This window comes from Sesamum indicum, linkage group LG2 (genome assembly GCF_000512975.1).
Source record: "Sesamum indicum cultivar Zhongzhi No. 13 linkage group LG2, S_indicum_v1.0, whole genome shotgun sequence".
NCBI lineage: Eukaryota > Viridiplantae > Streptophyta > Magnoliopsida > Lamiales > Pedaliaceae > Sesamum > Sesamum indicum.
The window spans coordinates 6952642-6976327 of NC_026146.1; the positions used below are offsets into that span (position 1 = coordinate 6952642).

The 23686-nt window shown below is 38.9% G+C and overlaps 1 protein-coding gene across 2 annotated transcripts; it reads right to left on the minus strand.

Annotated features, from left to right (window-relative positions):
• LOC105155515 (uncharacterized protein At1g32220, chloroplastic) lies at positions 13088–18874 on the minus strand. 2 transcript variants are annotated; one of them, XM_011071403.2, is made up of 7 exons: positions 18567–18874; positions 17327–17417; positions 17140–17228; positions 16922–16977; positions 14509–14655; positions 13857–13982; positions 13088–13598 (listed from the first exon to the last, which is right to left on the minus strand). In XM_011071403.2, exons 1-7 carry the CDS (start codon positions 18677–18679, stop codon positions 13318–13320), a joined length of 903 nt encoding a protein of 300 aa, XP_011069705.1. In that variant the 5' UTR covers positions 18680–18874; the 3' UTR covers positions 13088–13317. The 2 variants fall into 2 exon arrangements, with proteins under 2 accessions (XP_011069705.1, XP_011069704.1); XM_011071402.2 differs by having other exon boundaries at positions 17327–17426; positions 18567–18871.

Genomic DNA, 23686 nt, shown 5'->3' on the forward strand with positions numbered 1-23686 from the left:
AACAATTACACGGATTTATAATGTCCAATTAGCTAAGCAAACCTTCTTGATAATGAACAACTGGCCATATTATTCAAAAATCAGATGTTTGTAATAAAAGCACAGAGAATAGCATGAATATTCATTTAACAAGTGCAAAGAGCAGATTAGATCTCACAACATATTGCGAATCAAGCAATCACCATACCTTAACCAAAAAATAAGAAATTTAGCCGGACATGTTAATGGAAGAATACACTAAAAAGTGGAATTCCATTAACTCCGGTTATAAATTAAAAATAACGAGAGAGGATGAAATAAGCTAAAACAAAGTATTCTATTGAATTCCACCAATCAACGAACAACCAACCCCCCTTTCAAAATGAAGAGATCCCCTTATTTATAATAAAAGTCTCTACGAATTTATACGTAGGGGGGATAAATACATAATTAATTCTAAAAAGGTAAATAAATCACAAATAACATGTTTTAAAGAAACATTTCCAAATCTAAGTAATTCATTCCTTTTTCTCTTGCGGAAATCACTCATTTTCCTTCTTCACCCGAGTTGACCACTCCACTGAGCGTGGGCACGCTTAGTCAATCCTACAGTAATTGTCTTGTAATCTCTTTTTTCCTTTTTGATGCCTTTAATTCCGACTTTAGCTTGATTTTTGCTATCTTTGTCTCATATCTTCCCTTTTGGCTGAATATGCAATAAAATCACATAATTAGAAATATTTTGGCTTAAAAAGGAAGATTAAATCGCTATAAAATCATGTCAATTGCAGAGTTATCAGTCCATTTCTAATACTAGTATGGGTGGCATACACAAATGTGCAAGCACAATTAATTCAAAATAATATTATTTTATCTTAATTAGATAAATAAAAGAAATATAAAAAAATATATATGAAATTATTGGAAAAACGACCAATGTTAATAAGGCCGATGGATGTGGGGGGACTTAGAATTGTGCCTGTGGCGGATGTTAATAAGGCTTTGACTTGTAGGCACATATGGGACGTCATTAGTAATAATAGAACAAAACACCAATTATATGATAAGTGTATTACAGTTTGATTTTGGCAAAAATCAATTTTTATTGGTAGGCTCAACCCACCACCTGATGGCCCAAGCCCCGACCCAGCCCACAACCCATGAGCCGACCCGATCCCATTTTAAAAGTCATAACCCCAAAGTTTATTTCTCCTTCCCCCTCATTTTATCAAGTCAACCGATCTCTCTTTTCTCTCATGTCTCCTCTTTTATCATCTCTTGTCCATCGGTTTCTTGCAGCAATTGAGGAAGAAAAAGAGAAAATAAAAGTGATGGATTTATGAGAAGTGGGTCTGTGCCTTGGTGGTCGTTGTTTCTTGGTGCAACTGGTGGTGGGTTGTCTGCGCTGAAGCTATGTGCTTCATCCCCTGATCTTGGCTCCCTGTGCCTTTTTTATTATGTTTTGATTGTTTATGTTTTCGCTTTATTTTTTAATATTGCTGTTGTTATAACTCTGATTATTGTTATGTTGAATTTGGTTGTATTTTTTGGGCTCATCACGATAGGTGAAAACCTAACAATGGTATCAAAGCCGTGGTTTCTATTTCAGGCTTTGACGTGGTAACAAATCTCTAACTCTCGCTCATTTATTGCAATGTTCATTACTGTTGGTAATTTTTTCTGTAAATATTTGCTAAAAATATTTCGCTAAAACTGCCACATTGTTCTTACGATATCTTTGTTTGGTGCAAAATATTTTACATTATTATCTCTTCTTTGTGTGAAATATTTTTTTTGGATATTATTCTATGAAAATTGTGAGAAATATTTTTGAAATTATTTTTTACATAGTGCAAAAATCTGCTAATAATTTTGCTCAGTGCAAAATTCCTATTGTGATATTTCCTTGAGGAATCAGGTAACTGTTGAAGAGTAATGTTGACAATATTGTTATTTTTATGAAATTATTTTGCTAGTGCGAAATATTTTGCAATATTATTCCGCTTAGTGCATCTGTTGAAATATTGTTGTACTGTTATAATTTTGTTAAAACCGAGGCTTAATTCCCCTCTAATCCGTCACCTGGGTGGACCCTTAAGGTCGCGGGTATCTGGTCGAGATTTGGCCTGGGAATCCTTGGTTTTCTCGCTTCATGAATGCTATGTGCAATTTAACGCTAAGTGCATTATTGTTGAAGAATATTTTTGGCACTGTGCAAACAATCATAATGTCCATTTTGTTGTGTGCAATATCAGTGCTTAGTGCATTAAAGATGTTCCTTTGTGGATGTTGTGTGTAAGTTTATACTTAGTATATATTAAGTGTTCTTTTGTGGTGTTGAGCCTGTGTGGCTGGTTGAGTCTTTGTGAATATGCCTTAGTTGCAATGGGCTATAGCTTGGTTATTATTAACATAGTGTTATTTGTTGTGAGAAAATGTTAAAGGTGCTTGTTGTGTGCAGAAAGGTCTTAGTGCTAATTGTTGTGTGCAAAAGTTAATTATGTTGTGTGCTATGCTTTGTGTTTGAAATACCATAAGTCGAATACCGGTACTAACATCTTTATTTTGCAGATATAAATGGTGATGATGATTGCCAGATCAGTTCTTGGACTAGGTTCTCTTTTAGGTCTTGGTCCAAGGAAAAATTTGTTGATTTTGGCCCAGGACCAATTTTTGTAGGTAGGCCCAACCAACCACCTGATGGCCCAAGCCCCAACTCAGCCCACAACCCATGACCCGACTCGTTCCCATTTTAAAAGCCCTAGCCCCAAAGTTTATTTCCCCTTTCCCCTCATTTTATCAAGTGAGTCCATCTCTCTTTTCTCTCTCTCATGTCTCCTCATTTCTCATCTCTTCTCCCTTCGTTTCTTGCAAATCGCCGTCTACCTTTCTCTCATCTTCAATTCTTCTTCTCTATTTATATTGCTCGAAAAGAAGAAGAAAAAAAGATAGATACGAATCGGAAGAAAAAGGGCGATGAGCAATTGAGGAAAAAAAGAGATAATAACAGTGGTGCGTTTCTGAGAAGTGGGTCTGTGCCATGGTGGCTGTGGTTTCTTGGTGCAATCGCTGGTGGGTTGTCGGCGATGAAGCTGTGTGCTTCATCCCCCTGATCTTGGCTCCTAAGCCTCTTTGATTATGCTTTTTATGTTTCCACTTTATTTTTTAATATTACTGTTGTTATAACTATGATTATTATTATGGTTGAATTTGGTTGTATTTTTTGAGCGCGTCACGATAAGGTGAAAACCCAACAGTGGTATCAGAGCCGTGGTTTCTATTTCCAGCTCTGACGTGGTAGCAAACCTCTAACTCTCGCTCTTTTATTGCAATTTTTCCATTACTTTTAGTAATTTTTTCTGTAAATATTTCTCTAAAAACTGCCACATTGCTCTGACGATATCTCTGTTAAAGTTTAACTCGAGTATTGTTTTTGCTTGGTGCGAAAATTTTTAGATTATTATCTCTGCTTTGTGCGAAATATTTTTTGGGATATTATTCTCTGAAAATTGTGAGAAATATTTCTGAAATTATTTTTTTGCTTAGTGCAAAAATCTGCTAATAATTTTGCTCAATGAAAAATTCCTATTGTAATATTTTCTTGAGAAATTAGTTAACTATTGGAGAGTATTGTTGATAATATTGTTATTTTGTGAAATTATTTTGCTTAGTGCAAAATATGTTGCAACATTATTCCACTAAGTGTATCTGTTGAAATATTGTTATACTGTTAAAATATTGTTAAAACTGAGGCTTAATTCCGTGCTAATCCCTCACCTGGCCGGACCCTTGAGGTCACGAGTATCTGGTCGAGATTTGGCCTAGGAATCCTTGGTTTTCTCGCTTTGTGAATACTATGTCCAATTTTATGCTAAGTGCATTATTATTAAAGAATATTTTTGGCTTTGTGCAAACGATCGCTATGTGCATTCTGTTGTGTGCAATATTAATGCTTAGTGCATTAAGGATGTTCTTTTGTGGATGTTGTGTGCAAGTTTATACTTAGTGTATAATAAGTGCTCCTTAGTGGTTGTGAGCCTGTGTGGCTTGTTGAGCCTTGGTGGCAGGTTGAGTCTTTGTGAATGTGCCTCGGCGACAATGGGCTATAACTTGGTTATTATTAACTTAGTGTTATTTCCTGTGTGCAAATATTAAAGGTGTTTGTTGTGCAAAAAGGTTTTAGTGCTAATTGTTGTGTACAAAAGTTAATTATGTTGTGTGCTATGCTTTGTACTTGAAATACCATAAATCGAATATTGTTACTAACATCTTTGTTTTGCAGGTATAAATGGCGATGATGATTGCCAGATCAGTTCTTGGACTAGGTTCCATTTTGGGTCCTAGTCCAAGGGAGAATTTGTTAGATTTTGGCCCAAGACCAATTTGTATTGGTAGGCCCAACCCACCACCTGATGGCTCAAGCCCCGACCTAGCCCACAACCCATGACCCGACCCGGTCCCATTTTAAAGGCCCTAGCCCTAAAGTTTATTTCTCCTTCCTCCTCATTTATCAAGTCAGTCGATCTCTCTTTCCTCTCTCTCATGTCTTCTGGTTTCTCAACTCTTCTCCCTCAGTTTCTTGCAAATCACCTTCTACCTCTCTCTCATCTTCAATTCTTCTTTTCTATTAATATTGCTTGAAAAGAAGAGAATAAGAAAAGATAATAAGAAAAGATAACACTGGTGGGTTTCTGAGAAGTGGGTCTGTGCCTTGGTGGCCGTGTTTTCTCGGTGCAATCGGTGGTGGGTTGTCGGCGATGAGGATGTGTGCTTCGTCCCCTTGAGTCTCTTTGATAATGTTCCGATTTTTTATGTTTTCGCTTTATTTTTTAATATTACTGTTGTTATAACTCTTATTATTGTTATAGTTGAATTTGGTTGTACTTTTTGGGCTGATTACGATAAGGTGAAAACCCAACAATTGCATTTTTTATTTAATTGGTTGAGATTTGATTGAACCAAGTCCGGATACAGGGCTCACATAAAATTATGGAAGGAGTCGTGGCATACTTTTGGGGTGTTGTTGCAACGATACCATGCGGTCCTCTTGTTTCTCGCTTGGAAGAAGATGCTACATTGGCGGATTTCATTGAGAACGGGAGTTGGAGATGGGCGTGCTTCGCTATCGGAGATGAAGTTGGAGATTCAAGATGTGTTGCTATCTATTCATTGTAGTAAAGACAAGGTTTGTTGGCGAAGCTCGTCAGGGCAATTCACTACTTCTATAGACCTCTCAGAATTCCGAGGAACACAATCATTGTAGTGAAGACAAGGTCTGTTGCGGCGTCAATCAATGTTTTGGAGCGTGCTGCTTCATGGACCTCATTCCGAGGAACTCATTCATTTTGTGAATGGCTATTCAAGGACGACTGCCTAAGTTGCATAAACCATGGCTTCAACAATTTGGCGCTTATTGTATTTTATGTACTAATAGTTTTTCCAATGTCTCTTTGCAGTAGCTTGTAATACTATGATTCGGAGGGAGATTTGGTGGAGACGGCCAATGATAGATTGGACACGAGGAGTATAGTGGGCTGCAAGAAAATGGGGAGGTAGACATCTAATTAATGCGGCTAATCCGGCCATGCTAACCACATATGGCAATAGAGAAGAACCATGAGGATATTTAGACAGGATGCGAACGATCCACAAGTTGTGTCCACATTATTTATAGAACAAGTTGGTTTGAAATTAATAGCTCAATATAAACTGAACTCCATAGAGATTGTGGCTACTTTGAGAATTTTAAAGATAGGATGGCAGAGTCTATAGATATGGAAATTATTGAAAAAAGGAAGAACACCGAATCTGAAAGTTGAGAGATATTTTGAGAATAGGAAAAGATGATTGAGAGAAAAGAAGTTAGAAAAAGATAAAAAAAACTAAAAAATTAGTGAAGTATTTAAAAGGTAAAAATAAATCAAAAAATGAGACACCAAAATGGTGATCTTCAATAATAATAAGAGAAGTAGTGTTTACAATTAATTAAAAATTAAATAATATTTTTAAGTATTTAAATAAAAATATATATAGAAAAAGTTATTGAGAGAATTGAGAAACAAAAAATAATACAAAAGTTAAAATGGGAGAAAAATAAAAAGTTGGTGAAACAATTTCAAAACGGGTTAAATACAGACTACCAACGTTTGAGGTGTTTTGCATTTTGCCTCCAACCATTTTTTTTATACTTAACCGCCCAACTTTTGATTTTTGTAGCACTTTGTAGTTTTTTTTTTAACTTTTTGAAAAATAAACATCCAAAAGCGATTTAGTATTGGGAAAAATTGTAATTTCACACCATAATTTAAGAAAAAAATAGAAAAATAAAAAATTGTGTGGGTAGATTTCACACACCGATTTTCACCCTATTTTTCTGTAAATGTGGCTGCGATCTTGGGGAAGGGGGTCGAAGGTAGTGATTGGCGACCAGAGAGGGGACAAAGGTGGTAGGCAGCGACTGTTGGGGGGAAAGGTGGTGGACGCGACCTTGGGGAGCGGAGGGGTCAGCGACGACTATAGAGGGCGAAGGAAGTGATGGTGGTCTTGAGGAACAAAGCTATGAGGGGTTAAAGAGGTGAACAAAAGTTTTTTTGGGGGCGAAGGTGGTTCTGCAATAGTTGTAGAGGGCGACGACGATCTTGGGGAATACAGGTGTTGGGGTAGCTGGGCGAAGGGGTGTCACGGGCTGCCCGCGCACTCGGCACCCTTGATGCACACTTCGGCCACTCAACCGTTCTACATGGCCGACCAATCAACCTTCGCCGACAGACGCTGGACTACCGCAACCTTAAAGTCTTAGGTGTCGGTCTGTATTTTACTTTATTACGTTGTTTTGTTTTGCTTAGATTGCTCCAGAGGACATTAGGCCTCCTGAGGTGTGTGTTTCAACCTTTTTAGAATCTACTGTGTTCACTAGGATTTATTTCTTTAAGCCTATTATAGGGTGGAATGAGTACAAGAAGCCTGGTCTAGTGACGTGTTAGAGTCCCTCTTAAAGCGATCCCCTTGCTCTAGCATCGTTATTTACTATATACGCATTTTTCAGCATTAATAAAAGCTCTTTGTGAAATCGCATATGCAATTTGCTGTTGTGTGATTGTTCCTCCCTTTCTTGCAGTTCCTGTCGTCGCGTTGCGTTAGTGCCGAGCGGGAGTGTGTTGCGATTGGCGGAAGTAGTCAACGGACTACTAGCCACACGGTGCGCGTTGCGGAAGGCGCCTCGTGAGAAGTGGTATCAGAGCCTCGTGTCGCGATGGGGCCGAGGCGGGTTGCGGTGACACAAGCAAATCCTGCTGCGAAGGTGTCGGGGCAAGAAGCGGAGAGCCAGCACACGCAGCATCGCCCAGCGAGCGAGCTGAGTACCCGAAGGATGGACACTCCCGATTGACTGAATTGGTGATGAATTTGGAGGAGAAGGTCTCTTCCCTGGAATCTGAGATCACGGTGCTGAATTCAGAGTTGGACGAGTGTCGGCAGGTGATTCAAGAGATGGCCGGTGCCTTTGGAGGCGATGGCTTTGCCGATATGCGGCGTGACATGGAGCAGATGTCTATTCAGATTAGTTTGCTCTAGCGTGCAGTGAGTAACGCCCCTGTTGTTGCTCACGACCTCAGTGCTAGGCTTCGGATTCCCGAACTAAAGGCCTATAGCGGTGCTCGAGATGCGAAGGACGTCGAGAACTTCCTTTTTGACATGGAACAGTACTTCTTTGCGGCAGATGTGCAGGACCAGACAAGGAAAGTGTCGATTGCGACCATGTACCTGACTGGTGATGCCAAGTTGTGGTGGCGTACCAATTATGCGGAGATACAGTCCAATCAAGTGCAGCTTGATACCTAGGCCCTTCTTCGTAAAGCGATCCGAGAGCAGCTTTTCCCGAAGAACGTTGAGTATAATGTTAGGCGAGCATTGCGGAAACTGGAGCATACAGGTTCCATGCGAGAGTATGTGAAAGCTTTCTCGGCACTGATGCTGAATATCAGAGACATGTCGGAGAAGGATAAGCTGTTCATTTTCATGGAAGGTTTAAAACCGTGGGCGAGAATTGAGTTGCAGCGCCAACGGGTGACCGATTTGAGTTCGGCCATGACAGCGGCCAAACGCTTGGCAGATTCAACCCAGAGACTCGGAGGGATAGGCAGACGATGTCTGGCCCCGCACAGAGTAAGTCGGGTGGGGCGAGATCATTCAGCAGTAATTCCAACAAAGGTGGGGGAGAGCAGAAGCCCCACGCTCAGAGTAACTCACAGGGCAGTTCAAGCAGGAGCAAGCCCCAAGAAAACAGGTAGGGAGCGCTGCAGAGTAGTGGGTGCTTCCTATGCGATGGTCCACATAGATTTTGAGACTGTCCGAAGAAACAATTGTTGAATGTGTTGGCAACCTTTACTGACAAGGCATCGCCTGGGAAGAGTGTGGAGCCACAAGCACCTGTGAGTGGTGGGAATGACTAGGAGGAGGATGAGGACAACTTGGGCGTCGTTTCCCAATAGTGTAGTACGTTGTCCACATTAGCGGCGAAGAAGGTTGTGCCACCCCTTGCGAGAAAGACTGTTCCGACTCTTACTGTGAAGCAGCCAGAAGAAGAAGTTCAGCCCCGGAATCCTAGGAAGAAAGGGTTGATGTTCGTTGATGTGAAGATCCATGGCAAGCTCATCCGTGCCATGATTGATACTAGAGCCTCTCACAACTACCTGGCGAGCGCCGAAGTGGCGAGACTCGGGCTCGTGCTGGAGAAAGGAGTTGGCGAGTGAAGGCGATTAACTCGGCTGCACAACCCATTGCTGGTGTAGCTAAATCTATGCTGATTACGGTTGGTGCTTATGAGGGCAAGACCAATCTTTCTGTCGTGGTGATGGACGACTTCAAGCTTATCATCGGGCTTGAATTTTTTAGAGATACACGCACAGCGATCTTACCACATGTTGATTCACTGATGATGATGGGAGCAAAACCGTGTATCATCCCTACCTTGGCCGGGAGTACATGAGAGAAGAATCTGACGGCCATGCAGTTTGAGAAGGGTCGCAAGTGGAATGAACCATCCTACTTGAGCACTCTTCACTTTGAGGAGATAGAGGAGGCGTTAGGGGTCCATCCCTGGCGAGATAAAGAAGTTGCTGAGAGAGTTTGAGGACGTGATGCCAGATGAGTTGCCTTGGAAGCTACCGCAGAAGAGGGCAGTGGATCACGAGATTGAGTTGGTGCCAGGCACGAAGCCTCCCGCCAGAGCACCGTACAGGATGTCGCAACCTGAGCTAGTGGAGCTTAGGAAGCAGTTGAAGGATATGCTGGAGATCGGAATCATCAAACCCGCTAAGTCGCTGTATGGAGTGCCAATCCTATTTTAGAAGAAGGCCGACGGCTCCCTACGCATGTGTTCTGACTATCGGGTACTGAATAAGATCATTGTGAAGAACAAGTACCCGATACCATTGGTGGCAGACTTCTTCGACCGTTTGAGATGGGCGAACTACTTTACGAAGATAGACTTGAGATCAGGCTATTGGCAGGTCCGAATCAAGGAGGGCGATGAGGCAAAGACGATAGTTGTCACGAGGTACGGAGCTTTCGAATTTCTTGTCATGCCTTTCGGCCTAACTAATGCTCTCGCAACCTTCAGCACCCTGATGAACCAGGTACTCCATGGTTTTCTTGACGAGTTTGTGGTGGTGTACTTGAACGTCATTGTGGTCTACAACGGAACCTTGGCTGAGCACATAGACCATTTGTGGCAGGTTTTGACAAGACTCCACGAGCACGAGCTGTATGCGAAGGTGTCGAAGTGCTCATTTGCTTGGGAGACCATCAGTTTCTTGAGGCACATTGTGGAGAGAGGACGCATTCGGATGGACCCCAAGAAAGTACAGGCTATTGAGGAGTGGAGACCACTGAGCGATGTTCATGACTAGAGCTCATTTCTTGGCTTCGCCAATTATTGTCGGCGCTTTGTGAAGGGCTACTCCGAGATAGCACGGCCCTTGACGGATTTACTGAAGAAGACGGAGACTTGGAATTTGACGCCCCAATGCCAGGTCACCTTTGAAAATTTGAAGGAAGCAATGGTGACAGATCCTATGTTGGCCTTACCAGATATGTCAAGACCATTCATGGTGGAGACAGACGCTTCAGACCTTGCCTTAGGAGGAGTCCAATGCAAGACAGCCACCCAGTTGCCTTTGAGAGCAGGAAACTCAAGGATGTTGAGCGGCTATACTCGGTGCATAAGAAGGAGTTGCTAGCCGTAGTTCATTGCCTTCGACTATGGCGATATTATTTGTTGAGCTCTCCCTTCGTGGTTAGGACGGATAACACTGCAGTGAGTCATTTCATGTCGCGGCTGAAGCTGACCAGTAGGCAAGCACGTTGGCAGGAGTTGTTGTCAAAGTTTCACTTTGTGCTGGAGTATCGTGTCGGCTCCAGCAATCATGCGGCAGACCTCTGAGCCGCAGGGCGGATTTGGCGAGTTTGGATTCGACAGCAGCGCTCTCCTCTAGCGCGATGGCTACCTCCGTGCGAGAGGAGTTGCTACCGAGAGATCCCGCAGCGCAAGGTCTGATTCGGCTTGTAGAGTAGGCCAAGGCTCGACAGTTTTGGAGTGAAGATAGATTATTGATGACCAAGGGAAACCGCCTATATGTGCCGAAAGGTGGGGACCTACGGAAATTACTTGTTTCGGAATGCCACGACACCCTTTGGGCGGGACATCAAGGAGAGGAGCGCACGTATGCTTTGGTGCAGAGGGCCTACTATTGGCCACAGATGCGGGACGATGTCGAGACTTATGTCCGCACCTATTTGATTGTCAGCAGGACAAGGCAGATAATCAGAAGAAAGTTGGTTTGCTGCAACCACTTTCCATCCCAAAGAGACCATGGGAAAGCGTTTCTATGGATTATGTTTCTGCTGCCTAAGGTGGGAGACCTTAGCACTATCATCGTCGTGGTGGACCGACTGTCCAAATATGCTACTTTCATTGCAGCCCCACAACACGTTACGGCGGAAGTGACAGCTCATCTCTTCTTCAAGACATTGTCAAGTATTGAGGTCTGCCGAAGGACGTCGTCAGCCACCGAGACTCCCGTTTCACTGGCGCCTTCTGGACCGAGCTATTCAAGATCCTCGAGTCCAAACTTTGTATGAGCTTGAGCTATCATCCACAGTCCGATGGTCAGACAGAACGCTTTAATTCGATGTTGGAGGACTACCTTCAGCACTTTGTGCGAGGTATGTAAAAAGATTGGGTGAAGCTCTTAGATGTCGCGCAGCTGTGTTTCAATGCTCAAAAGAGCTCTTCCACCAACAAGAGCGCTTTTGAAATCGTCACTGGGCAACATCAGCTCCTCCCTCACACTCTTGACACCCCACAAAGTGTGAGATCCCCTCTTGCTCGGAGTTTCTCTCAGGAATGGAAGCAGAATGTTGATATAACAAGGAGTTTCCTAGAGAAAGCTCAGAATCGGATGAAGAAGTATGCAGATCAGAATCGCCGCTTCCTCGAGTTCAACGCGGGAGACCTTGTGATGGTGAAGGTTCCTGGCCCGAGATTAGCAAAGTCAGCTAGGGGAAGAGATCCTTGGTTGATGCAGAAGTATATTGGCCTTTTACCTATCATCAAGCGTATTGGAATGGTGGCCTACAAGATCGAGTTGCCTTCTTGGCGGAAAACCCACAACGTCTTCCATGTAAGCCAATTGAAGAAATACTCAGCAGACAAGGAAGACGATACCAGCAATCAACCTAGCCGCCCGCAGCTTGAATTGACGAAGACTAAGGAGAAGGTGGCTGAAGCGATCCTGAATCATCGAGTTACGAGTATCGCAAAGCGAGATCACACGGAGTACTTGGTAAAATAGAGAGGATGCAGCAGCGAGGAGAACACTTGGGAGCGGATGACGAAACTTAAGGCGTTTATACCACTTGTTGAAGCTTACCATGCTTCCCATGCGCCGAGGGCGTCGCCATCTCAAATGGGGGAGGGTGTCACGGGCTTCCCACGCACTCGGGCACCCTTGACGCACACTTCGGCCATTCAACCATTCTACATGGCCGGCCAATCAACCTTCGCCGACAGACGCTGGACTACCGCAACCTTAGAGTTTTAGGCGTTGGTCTGTATTTTACTTTATTACGTTGTTTTGTTTTGCTTAAATTGGTCAGGGGACGTTAGGCCTCATGAGGTGAATTTTTCAACCTTTTTAGTATCTATGTGTTCACTAAAATTTATTTTTTTAAGCCTATTATAGGGGGGAATGAGTACAAGAAGCCTGGTCTAGTGACGTGCTAGAGTCCCCCTCAAGGCGATCCCCTTGCTCTAGCATCGTTGAGTACAAGAAGCCTGGTCTAGTGACGTGCTAGAGTCCCCCTCAAGGCGATCCCCTTGCTCTAGCATCGTTGTTTACTGTATATGCATTTTTCAGCATTAATAAAAGTTCCTTTCTGAAATCGCGTGTGCAATTTGTTGTTGTGGGATTGTTCCTCCCTTTCTTGCGGTTCCTGTTGGCGCATTGCATTAGTGCCAAGCGGGAGTGTGTTGGGATTAGCGAAAGTAGTCAGCGGGCTACTAGCCACATGGTGCGCGTTGCGGAAGGTGCCTCGTGAGAAAAGGGGAGGGTGAAGGAGGTGGGCAGAAGCTGCCTTGGGAGGTGAAAGAACTGGACGAAGATGGTTGTGCAACGGTTGAAGGGGGCTACAATGGCGAATGAAGGTCATCAACAATGGTGAAGGAAGAAGATGACATTATTTTTAAATCTTTTTCTTATTTTTCCTTTAAAGTAGGGCATGAAATTATTTTTACCTCACCCTATGTCTACCTAAAGCATGTGTCTTCATCTCCCTGAATATTTCCATTTTATTCTCCGAAAAGTGAAAAAGGAGCAATATGCTGTAAAAATCAAAGATTGGGTTGTCGGATGTGAAAAAAGATGATTGAGGGACAAAATACAAAACACCTCAAACATTGGGGGTGTCTGGCTTTGACCTTTTCAAAAATAGGAACTTAGGAAGGTTGAAGTTGATGAGAGAGAGAGAAAAATTTGGTGAAATATTTAGAAGGATATGAAAGACCAAAAAATTGAGGCATCAAGGTTCTCTTCAACAATAAATAAAAGAGTTTGGCATAAATTGCATTTTGAAATTAGCTACAATAAAAAAAGGAATACTTACAACCATTAACAAGACAACAAGAATACTCATAGTGTTGATTCTTCAGTAAACTTGCCAATGGGTGTAATTCTTTCTAGTAATCAAGAGAGTCTAAGGTTGACATATAAGTTGAGTTCATAGTAAAGTTGTATCAGTAGGCACTTCCAACAATGGTGGATTCATAAGCCTTACAAATTTTTACACCTTTACTGATGCAGCGGCCTCCTTGATTTGCTCAATTGTGAAGATGCCAAAGAAATCATCGTCAACAACAGCGTGCACCACGGCAAATGCAAGATCGTCTACACTGACTGGAGGGGCCAAAAGTAAATCAGAGGCAGGCAGAGAGTTCAAAGGTTTGGTGAAGTTCTCCACAGCATTCAGAAACTTCTCTATTGGTTCCCCTATCAGGTCCAGAGGGATCTCAAATCCATCAACCTTCCTCTTCCCGTATATGAATCCAGGCCTGAAGACAACACCTGTTGAGGTTGAACCGTAGGACCATCAATTTTGTATCAGAAAGATGGTATCGAGAGAAGAAACTGAAGGTCTAAATCGAAAAAATTAGATCTTATGTGGGCCGGGGAGAAAGAAATATGGCTACAGTGAACTTGCAAATATTTGATAAACAAGATGAAAGAATTAACTATCCCACGACTTCTGTTACTTGCAAGTTGCACTCTTTCTATCAATCCATGCAAAATCGGTGGGAAAGAATAAAGGTAACTTTCAAGAACCTGATGTTGGATATTTGGATAGAAGCTCCGATTCAGCTTTCCTTTTCCCAGTGAAGTAACCCGTTGAGAGTAGAAAAGATGGAAGATTATAATCATGAACTGAGATCAATATGAACTTGGGAATACCTGTAGAGCACAGACACAGATAACTATTGTAACATAGATTATGAAGTTGAAAATTCTATTAATAAAACCATCCAAAAAGGGTAAATCGGTGATAAGTTAAACCATCATGATGTAGCTAACTAAAGATAACACTTTTTCAATTCAACTTTATCCATAAGCCTCAACTGGAAAAATCAAAGGAAACTAGTGCATGGCCCGACTATCAGAAGCAAGAAAACTAAAGAAAAGGGGAAACAATTCTGGAAATCAGTACTGCAATAACTGCTCTGTTACAACTTAGTTTTGCATGTGAAACAACATTCGAGAGGATTCAAACCCAACCCACATAGCAGACAAGAAAGTAACACAGTTTATCTGGGGATAAAATATATGAACAGCTGAATCAATATATAAATACTCACTAAATGAACCAAAAATGTGATGCTTTCTTATAAGAACCAAAAATCAGTTGATAACTGCAGAACATTATATGAACCCCTGTGAGTTACCATCCGAAAATAACAGGACAGAGAATGAACAAACTCACCAAAATCTTTAGCAGCATTTACAGCCACCACATTAGCCTCGCCATTGATCCTTTGCATCTGTTCCTCACTACCAAATCCTCCTAGTGTGGAAACAACTGCTGTAGCACCAGCGAGCACCTCGTCCCAGTTTGCATAAAAAACATCTCCTACATGATTCAATGATCACTTTGACAATTTAGATGGAAGGTTATAAGGAAGCTTTTTAGGCTGTTGGTCATGACCTAATGGTTTATCCAGAGCGCATGTCAAGGGAAGTGGTAACAGGTTTCCACTATCATTATTAATTTTTTCAAGAAAAAGGAGACAAAGAAAAGGCAAAGGAGGTATATTTGTAGCAGAGAATCCCTGGTGCAAATTGGATCAGAATTCTGCTCAGACCATTACTACTGTTGTTGTTGTCACAGTATTTATTATTATTGTTTGTTTGGTTTTTACCCAAACCAAATATTCACTCTTCAAAGATATATGAAATGAGTGTTTTGAGTATTCAAACTTGTAAATAGGCTTATAGATTCCTCTTTCTCATTAATTTTATTGATTAATTAAAATACAAGATATTATATATGAATTAAAACTGTTACATATTAACTTAAGCTAACCAATAAATAACCAGCAAACTTGGAAATTCTTCTAAAACAATCAAGTGTTTTCAAAGCTAAAACTCAAAAATATTGATGTTAACATATATTATAGCAATGGTAGTTACTCTTACGAAGCAGCTCTAATGTAATATTACTTCACCATACTTATGAGGAGATCTAGGAGTTCATTGTACTGAAACTACTAGTTGTGCATGACATGTCCAACATTAACCAACATTAGTTAATCTGGCTTCATGGAAAATTATAGTGTAGTTGGATATTAGTTGAAGTCCACCGACACAAGACCAATACTTGGAGTTCTTAGAGTAAAGGGCGTTAGCGAGGGCCATATTTGTCTATTTTAGATCGACTAAAACTAATTTTGGGTTTAATAATTCAATTTGTTCACTTGCTTGAGGTTTTTCTTGTCCTCCGTGACAGCAAAATTCTGTACAGTTATAAATTTTTGCAGAGAACACATGCTCTCCTGTAATCAACCAAGCCCGAGCTAAGTATTAATTGATTCACATGCTAAAATTTTAATTCTGGATTTGTACACTATGACTTTGAAGTTTCCTGTATTTCACGTATAGTCTAGATAAAATTTAAGGTGGCCATACTTTTTCAGCACAATCTAATACACAACCATCTCAACACGCACAGCCACAGAAGCTTTTCCAAGATTTAGTATGTATGCTAAAGCTAAATGCTCGACTGTTAACCAATGGATTTCATTGACATTTTTTCAGTATTGGGGAACTAGGATGTCATATATTATAGAACATACTCCTTGTTATATAAACCTAGTTCCTTCACTAACAAAGAAATTAGTATTTCCTAAATTTGGCAGCACTTTGACGAAGACAAATATGAGATGTATATATTTGAATGAAGTTGTTCTGTTCTACTTTTCAACTTCCAAAGAACAACTGGAATGTGCAAATAACATGATATGTGAAAATGGTTTTGAAAATAAGCTCAAACTTGTCTATGTCATATAGATTGAGCTTCAAGATGCGCAGTGGACCGAGCTGGGTTGGCCCGCCCCTGGACTGGAACAATCATAAACTTAAGTATTTAAAGATACCTCAATTTCATAAAACATAAAAACAAAATAGGCCCAACCAAGACCGGGCCTCAACTGGGCTGGTCCGTGTGCCGGGCTTGATCTGCTTGTATTTAAAAATGGACCCAATTGGGGCCTAATTAAAAGCTTAGGACCACCACAGGATCGACCATGAATAGTATTGGGCTAGTAATAGTCCGGGCTTTTCCACACTGGTTCGTGCCGGTCCTAGGCCAGCCCCACCCAATGTGCACCTTGACTTGAGCTTAATACTTTAAAAACAATGGCTATATTGGGAAGTCTAGGCATCAGATGTCTTACTCTATCATGTGACTCATGTATGTATGTAAGACCAACAACTACAAAATATGAATCGAAACCATACAGAAAGAAATGTTAAATTGAAAATCAGTCATCATTTCTGAGTGTATTATCTGAAATTTATAAACAAAACTTAAAATACTATGAAGTGTTTCTACTTTTTAAGATATCAACGATTCAAGTTAAGATGGATATTGAGAAACTAGCCATTGTCTAATGGTTGAACAACTTTTCTAGTCATAATTTAGCTCCTCAAAATAATAGGATGAATTGCCACAACTTCATAACAAGAAGACCTCTCACCAAAACCTAATTAGTAGTTACATATGACTAATTTCTTGGGAACTTCAGTAAGATCTAGAGTTGTTATATACCTGTCTTGTACTTTTGAATGATTAACATGCACTATAAATACTTATGATACAAAGTGAAACAAGAACCTGCCTGTCAGCCAAGTGACCTGATCTACCCATGAGTCTGAGTAAGAAGGCCGGCCGGACCTGTTGAAATATAAAATTCAGAATATGCCAATGGATGTCATCACAGAGAAAGATGCAAATCCATATAATCAACAATAATATGGCATGGGAACTAAACAATTGACTTTACTTTCATAATACAAGAGAAATTATTTAAAGCTTCTTGGTGAGACATTGTTGCACCTGCTAAGACTAATGACTTCTATACCCTTGGATACTGCAGCCTTGCATATTGCAGAACCCACAAAACCGCTGCCTCCTAATACTACAATCTGATAATGAAACAGGTAAGGGACAGTTACTTTACAAAGTTATGAGAGCTGCAGTTCTAATCTGAAGTATAACAGTGAGATTGATCACAAGATAATACTCGCTCCGTCTTAACATCAGCCACAACATCTATCGTACCAACGTTAGAACTCTCAATGCTAGAGTCAGCATAGCTACACTTGACATCAACCCTGCATGATCTACAAGAAGTGGAAGTTTAAGAAATAATTAAGATATTTGCAGATTCCATTGAGCAGAAACCAGCAGCCAAAAAATCAACAGAAAAGTAGCCAGACAGTAAATACATGGTAGATGTACAGACAAATCCTCATGCCATGGAAAAAGAAACAAGGGATTAGTGGCAGGTTCATTTTCAACTTGATATAATTGGAAGGAGTTCAATAAAATCTTAGATACATTTTGATAGTAAAAGATCCACAGCCAGAGGAACTTGACAGAGGATGACACATGATGATTATAATATGGAAAAAGCCATGGGAACTATAGTTAAAGGGTAATAAAAACTAAGAAATGATATGCAACAAATCAACATCATGCCATGAAGAAACAAAGAATTACATGGTCTGACCATTTGTCCTACATCTTTGGAGAAATGCCCAAAAGGGTAAGCTATACTATTCTTTCTTATCATTATAGTGACAACATCACTGCCATATATATAGGTCCGATAGATGTGTGAGAAAACAATAGTAGAAGAACTCACCCATATCAATCTAATAAAAATCAAATATTCTGCCATCCCAAGAATGGTGCAAGTACAAACCATTCTAATTTGGTTTTGTTCTCAGTAATATCTACACTGACCTAGCAAATTAATCAACAACTTAACTCTTGAAGTTCAAGCAAATGAAGTTCAAATTTTGAGCTGTGATAGTGCCAACCAAATAAGTCCCCGGAAAGGCATAATCATACTCATTTAAGGTAACAAACAAGAACTACTCCAAAGAAATTATTTGTTTTTCAAGAATACTAACAAAAACAGTTAATTATTAATCTAACAGCATACTTCAACTTAAAAAGAGCTACCTACTCTTCCAAATTCCATTTATCGGCAAGAATCGTAGGCAAACACCAAAGTTAGGTGAACAAAGAAACATAGCAACTGATAAAACTCCATTACCTTCACCTTCTGCAATTTTTCCAAATTAGAGCAACAACAACCAAACACAAACTCAATATACAAATAGAAATCCGAAACATTCTCCCTTAATCCCACCTCTAGTTCACTATCATCCTCCTCACACAACACATTAAATTGGAAAACAAATTCAGACGGGAAAACGGAAACAAAAAAGCGGAAAAAGGACAAGGAAACGAACCGAGGGTGAGAGAATCTAAGCAAATGCGGGTTCCTACAAAAGGAGGAGAAGAGGGCTCTCCTGGATTGCAAAGAAGCTGCGGAAATGGAGGCGATGCAGGAAAGCGACGCCATCCCTCCAAACCCTTTACAATTCTGGTGAAGTTACAGCCAACTGGTGTGTGATTAACTGTGAAAGCAAAGGAATTGAGTGAGAGAATTCTCTTTTAGGCAGCAATTATGAATTAGAGTTAGCTGTGAATATTCATTCAGTCAGGCTCAGGCATGTGATTGCTATTTTTCTTTTCTTTCTTTTTCCCCTTAAAATCGCTATTATTATTGTTTAAATTTCTGTTTTCTGGACAGAAAATAACGTGTTTGGTACAATCTTTTTGTGGTGCTGTGCACTCACTCCTGTGCTCGTGTTTGGCTGAAGATTTTAGTATAAAACTAAAATAAGAAACGAAAATTGCAAAATACCCCTTTGACTTTCTGAATTATACACTTCACTCACATTTCTTCCTTTACCCTTTTTTTCTATTATCTTATTAATTAGTTAAATAAATCAATATTTTTGGCATTAATATTGAGGGATTACTTCTTACATCGAAAATTTAAAATTCTAATATTTTTTAATGACTAAAGGGTGTTTGCGATAGCTTCTATTTTTATAATGGGTAAGGGAGTATTTGTAAGTACTTTAGAAAAGTGCTTTTTAGCTTCTGGCTCCCAAAAAGTATTTTTAAAGTATTTGGAATGTCAGCTTCTACTTTTGAAATGGCTAAGAAAAACGCTTTTAAACTAAAAGCCACGGTGCTTCTAGCTATTTTGATTTTTTTGTAAGTAAATCCAACTTTATTTTGACTACTTTACCCTTATTATAATAATTTTAATTCAGCTCCATTATTTTAAATTTATTTTTAAAATTGCATATTTAAAGTTGAAGTTGGAGTTTTTAAATAGAAATTTGACAATAATCAAATTTACACTTTCAGATATTTAATATTTTAAAATTTTTATATTTTATTTGCTATATAATCTAATTATATTATTCCATTCACATATTATTATTTGATTAAACACATTTTTTATAATACTTTAAAAATAAATATGAAATATACAAATCGAAATAGAATTTATTATTTTTGCAGAAAAATAATTGTCATCGACAAATAACAAGTAAAATAATAAGCAAAAAAAATAGTATATTTTTAACACATAGGGACAAAATGATTTTTGATCAATTAAGTTTACTTTTAGAAGTGATTTTTCCCAAAGACTATTCCGTTTAGCTTTTATCTGATTTTCACTTTTTTACAAACACTAACTTTCAACTTTTTCTATAAAAATCACTTCTCCAAAAGTAAAAGTTTTTTCAAACATTGCCTAAGTATAGAGAAAATTATTAGTTAAATAACAGTAAAAGTTGGGAGTATAGAGTGTTTGAAAACAAAAGTTAAAAAGTGTATAAAAAAATAAAGTTCGGGTGTTTTAGAAAATAACTTAATATTTATAATTTTATCAATAAGTTGCAGAAGTCGGTAATAAATCACTATAACTTTTAAAATTAATTTAATCTAAGCAGTTCAAAAATAAAAGTTATAAAACACTGATCTCAACTTATTTTCAGCAATATATATTAATTAGTGTTTATTTTCAGTACTTGCAAACATTCCTAAGACGAAGGACGACTATTCTTTAAGTGATAAAAGATGAATTTTTTTCCACTCTTTTTCTCTCTACATTGTACATTATCTGAATTGATGATACGTGGTATGCATATTATGACTGCTTGGGGTGGATACGGGGTGGTATCATTGGGTGTGAACCCTAATCCAGTAATTACTTATAAAATTTGAAATTCATCCTGCAGGTTTGATCATAGTATGACTGTGAAGTATTTTGCTTCTCGATCCAATAGGTCAAACCTTTAATATAATATTTTTAATGAAAATAAAACAATTAGTATAAATATCTAATAAACTATTATCATACCAAAACTATTTTTTTTTTTCTAGAAATACATGTATCACATAAAAATGATTCCAAATATATTAATTATAAATATTATTCAAGGTTGTGACCTAAATCCCAACCTATTTATTTAGACTAGAATCGGGCCCAATCTGTTGGGAAAATTGCATAAACAATTATAATTTTATTTTGAAATTAACAATTGGATATGTTGTTTTACAATAAAATAAAGAAAAATTTACAATGAGAGTTGTATCATGACAACTCTCGGTCCAATGAAAATTGCACACACTAATCGAATCGCAGAAAATCTGCTTGCCTTGAAGAAATTATACGTCCCGTCCAAAAGTGCACCAAGTATTACGCAATTCCTTCCAGAATAAAACGATTATAATTTGTTCAGTATTGCACTTATAGTGACAAACACCTCGAATAACACTCAGTAGCTTTTTGCCGAAACTAAAGCTCAAAACTTGGAATTAGAGAGAGAACTCGAGAGCTAGAGGAAGAGAGAATCCGACTTGAGGTGTTAATATGTTTGAGAATGGGAGTGGATATATCCTTATATAGGCACACCAAAAGTAGCAATTAATTCTGTGATTTAAGCCGGACATTAAACCTCTAGTTGAATCCGCCAGAAAATGGCCAAAAACGGCTGAAAAGGTGGAATTGTTAAAAAATGGCCTGTCAACGTATTAAAAGCAATTTAAAAACTATTTTGATTGAAAACTGTTGATTTTGTTCATATCCAATTAAATTCAAATATTTCTGCTACAAAATGATATATTTTGAGACATTACCCGAAAGCCCGATTCAGGATTCGAGACGGGCAGGCGGCAATGGGGGCGCGTGCGTGTGGGGCAATCCTATATTCACTCAAGTCTTCATAACATTTCAAATACAACTTGGACTTGAACTTAATGTAATGAGTTTATTTTGGTTATAAATTTTCAATGTGGGACAACTTGAGTGTTAAAACACTCACGCCCACATTCACCTTATATACATATTAGTGTCCTTCCGATTTTCCTCATCTTCCTATATGAAATATCCACATCTCTCAATTTCTTACTTCTAATCTATGGATTTAACATGTAAATTTATTCAAATTACAACAATCCCCTACAAATCTATAGATTTGAACTCAAGTTTCTATAGATTGCTTTCAACAATGATACCTTTTGGTTTGAACCACTGTCTAAGTTATCTCACCTCAGCTATCACCAGGTCAAATGTAACTAAGTTTCGAATTTGAGCCTGTGAATGTGACAACATCTGTCAGTAACAACAAGCCACCGGTTTTGTATTGATCTTTAGGGTTGACACTTAGGCCATGTATCCTAATTCTGTTCATGAATATTTTCAAGAATAACCCAATTCCTTAGTTGTAGCCAAACAACTGCAATCACTTAGTTGGGCATCTCTAGGGATGCACTGCTAGCGTATTGTCTAATAGGTTTGACCTCATTCAGAGTTAAACTCTCACTATACTTGCAATATTAATACCTTCCAAAACTTCAGGGAATAGACTCCAGATACAAAGTATCAGTCTATTTTTTATGCTCTGATATATCTTGCGACTTGTTGATACCACATTGAACCTTCATTGAGGGATCTTCACTTAGAAGGTTGGGTTGCTATCGTAGATATATCACTGATGGGTTTTCAGTCCCATCCTCAATCTGAACTTTTGTACTTGTGACAGATCTAATACTTTCGTCTAATGATCCACCACATTGTCCTTTGTTCCCACAAAGCCAATGTCTAAAATTATGTCAAACTTATAAACTTCAATCTTTTGGTTGTATTTACGACTTTGAACCTCTGCAATTTTTGTTTGACTATCACAATGTACAATAATAGATGGAAAAGGCTGACTTACAATGAAAAGTTGTGATAATAATCCATATAACCATTCTGTCTCAGTACCAGTCGTATTCAACACATATAACTCGACTTTAAAGGTAGATCGTGTAATCAAAGTTTGTTTTGCAGACTTTCAGGAAACTGCGCCCCACCTAAGGTAAAGACATATCCTGAACATCCATTACTACCGAAGTTTTTTGCTATCCAGCTAGCATCACTATATCCCTCAAGAACAATAGGGAATTTGCCAGAATATATGGCTAGTGACACCATGCCCTTCAGGTACCTTAATACCCTATCCAAAGCTTCCTAATGGATTTTGTCCGGACAACTAGTGTATCTAGCCAGCTTTGAGACAACTAGTATATCTTAATTGTGCTATCGGAACACCACTTTCATTTATGAATAAATCCATAGAAGGATCAAATGGAGTTTTAGCAATTCTAATGTTCTAATAACTAAATTTCTCAATTACCTTGTCAACATTGAGAAATGGCTATCCCATTAGCTGAACGAATTAAATTGATACCAAGAATTACATCGGCCTCACCCATATCTTTTATTTCAAACTTATTTTTTAGAAAATGACTTGGTTTTTCGATTGTTATATCTAAACATAATCCTATTAACAAAATGTCATCTACATACAGGCATAAAATAATAATTTTATCTCCTTTAACCTTACAATAGATACATTTATCACTCTCATTTACAGTGAAGCCAAACGCAAGAATAGTTTTATCAAACTTTTCATGCCATTGTTTGGGTGCTTGTTTAAGTACATAGAGAGATTAACAAGTTTGTCAACTTTGTACTCGTTACCATGAGCTACAAATCCCTCAGATTGATCCATGTATAATTCTTCCGCGAGTTCTCCATACAATTATTTTCACTTCCTTATATGGTGCAATGCGCAAATGATCTAGGATAATTTTTCTTGCAAGGAGCATTGACATTCATTTCTCCACTTGATGTATTATGTGATGTATAACAGCTTCATACAACATAGGTCCCTCATCCTTTTCAAGTATCCCTGCTCAAACTATGCAATCATAATTATCTGGTGTATTCAACTTGTCATTTTCATTTAGGATAACCAACACATGAGCATGAGATAAGCCTCTTTTTTGAAACTCAATTACATGAACATGTGCTACAACTTTTCCAAAAACACCTCTAGTATAGATATCTTTCTTTAGTTCTTCAAATTTGGCTCAAAAAATCCTAATCAACAAATTGTGCCGATCTTGAGGTGTTTGTCTAGGCTTAAGCTCATTCTGTATTTCTTCCCATGATAGATTG

Excerpts from the sequence above, each read along its gene's own strand:
- LOC105155515 (XM_011071402.2), bottom strand. The coding sequence starts at position 18,679 with ATGGCGTCGCTTTCCTGCATCGCCTCCATTTCCGCAGCTTCTTTGCAA. Across the intron at positions 17,229-17,326 it reads CTGATGTTAAGACGGAGCGA|ATTGTAGTATTAGGAGGCAG; the intron begins GTATTATCTTGT and ends TTTCATTATCAG. Across the intron at positions 14,656-16,921 it reads TCAGGTCACTTGGCTGACAG|GAGATGTTTTTTATGCAAAC; the intron begins GCAGGTTCTTGT and ends TGAATCATGTAG.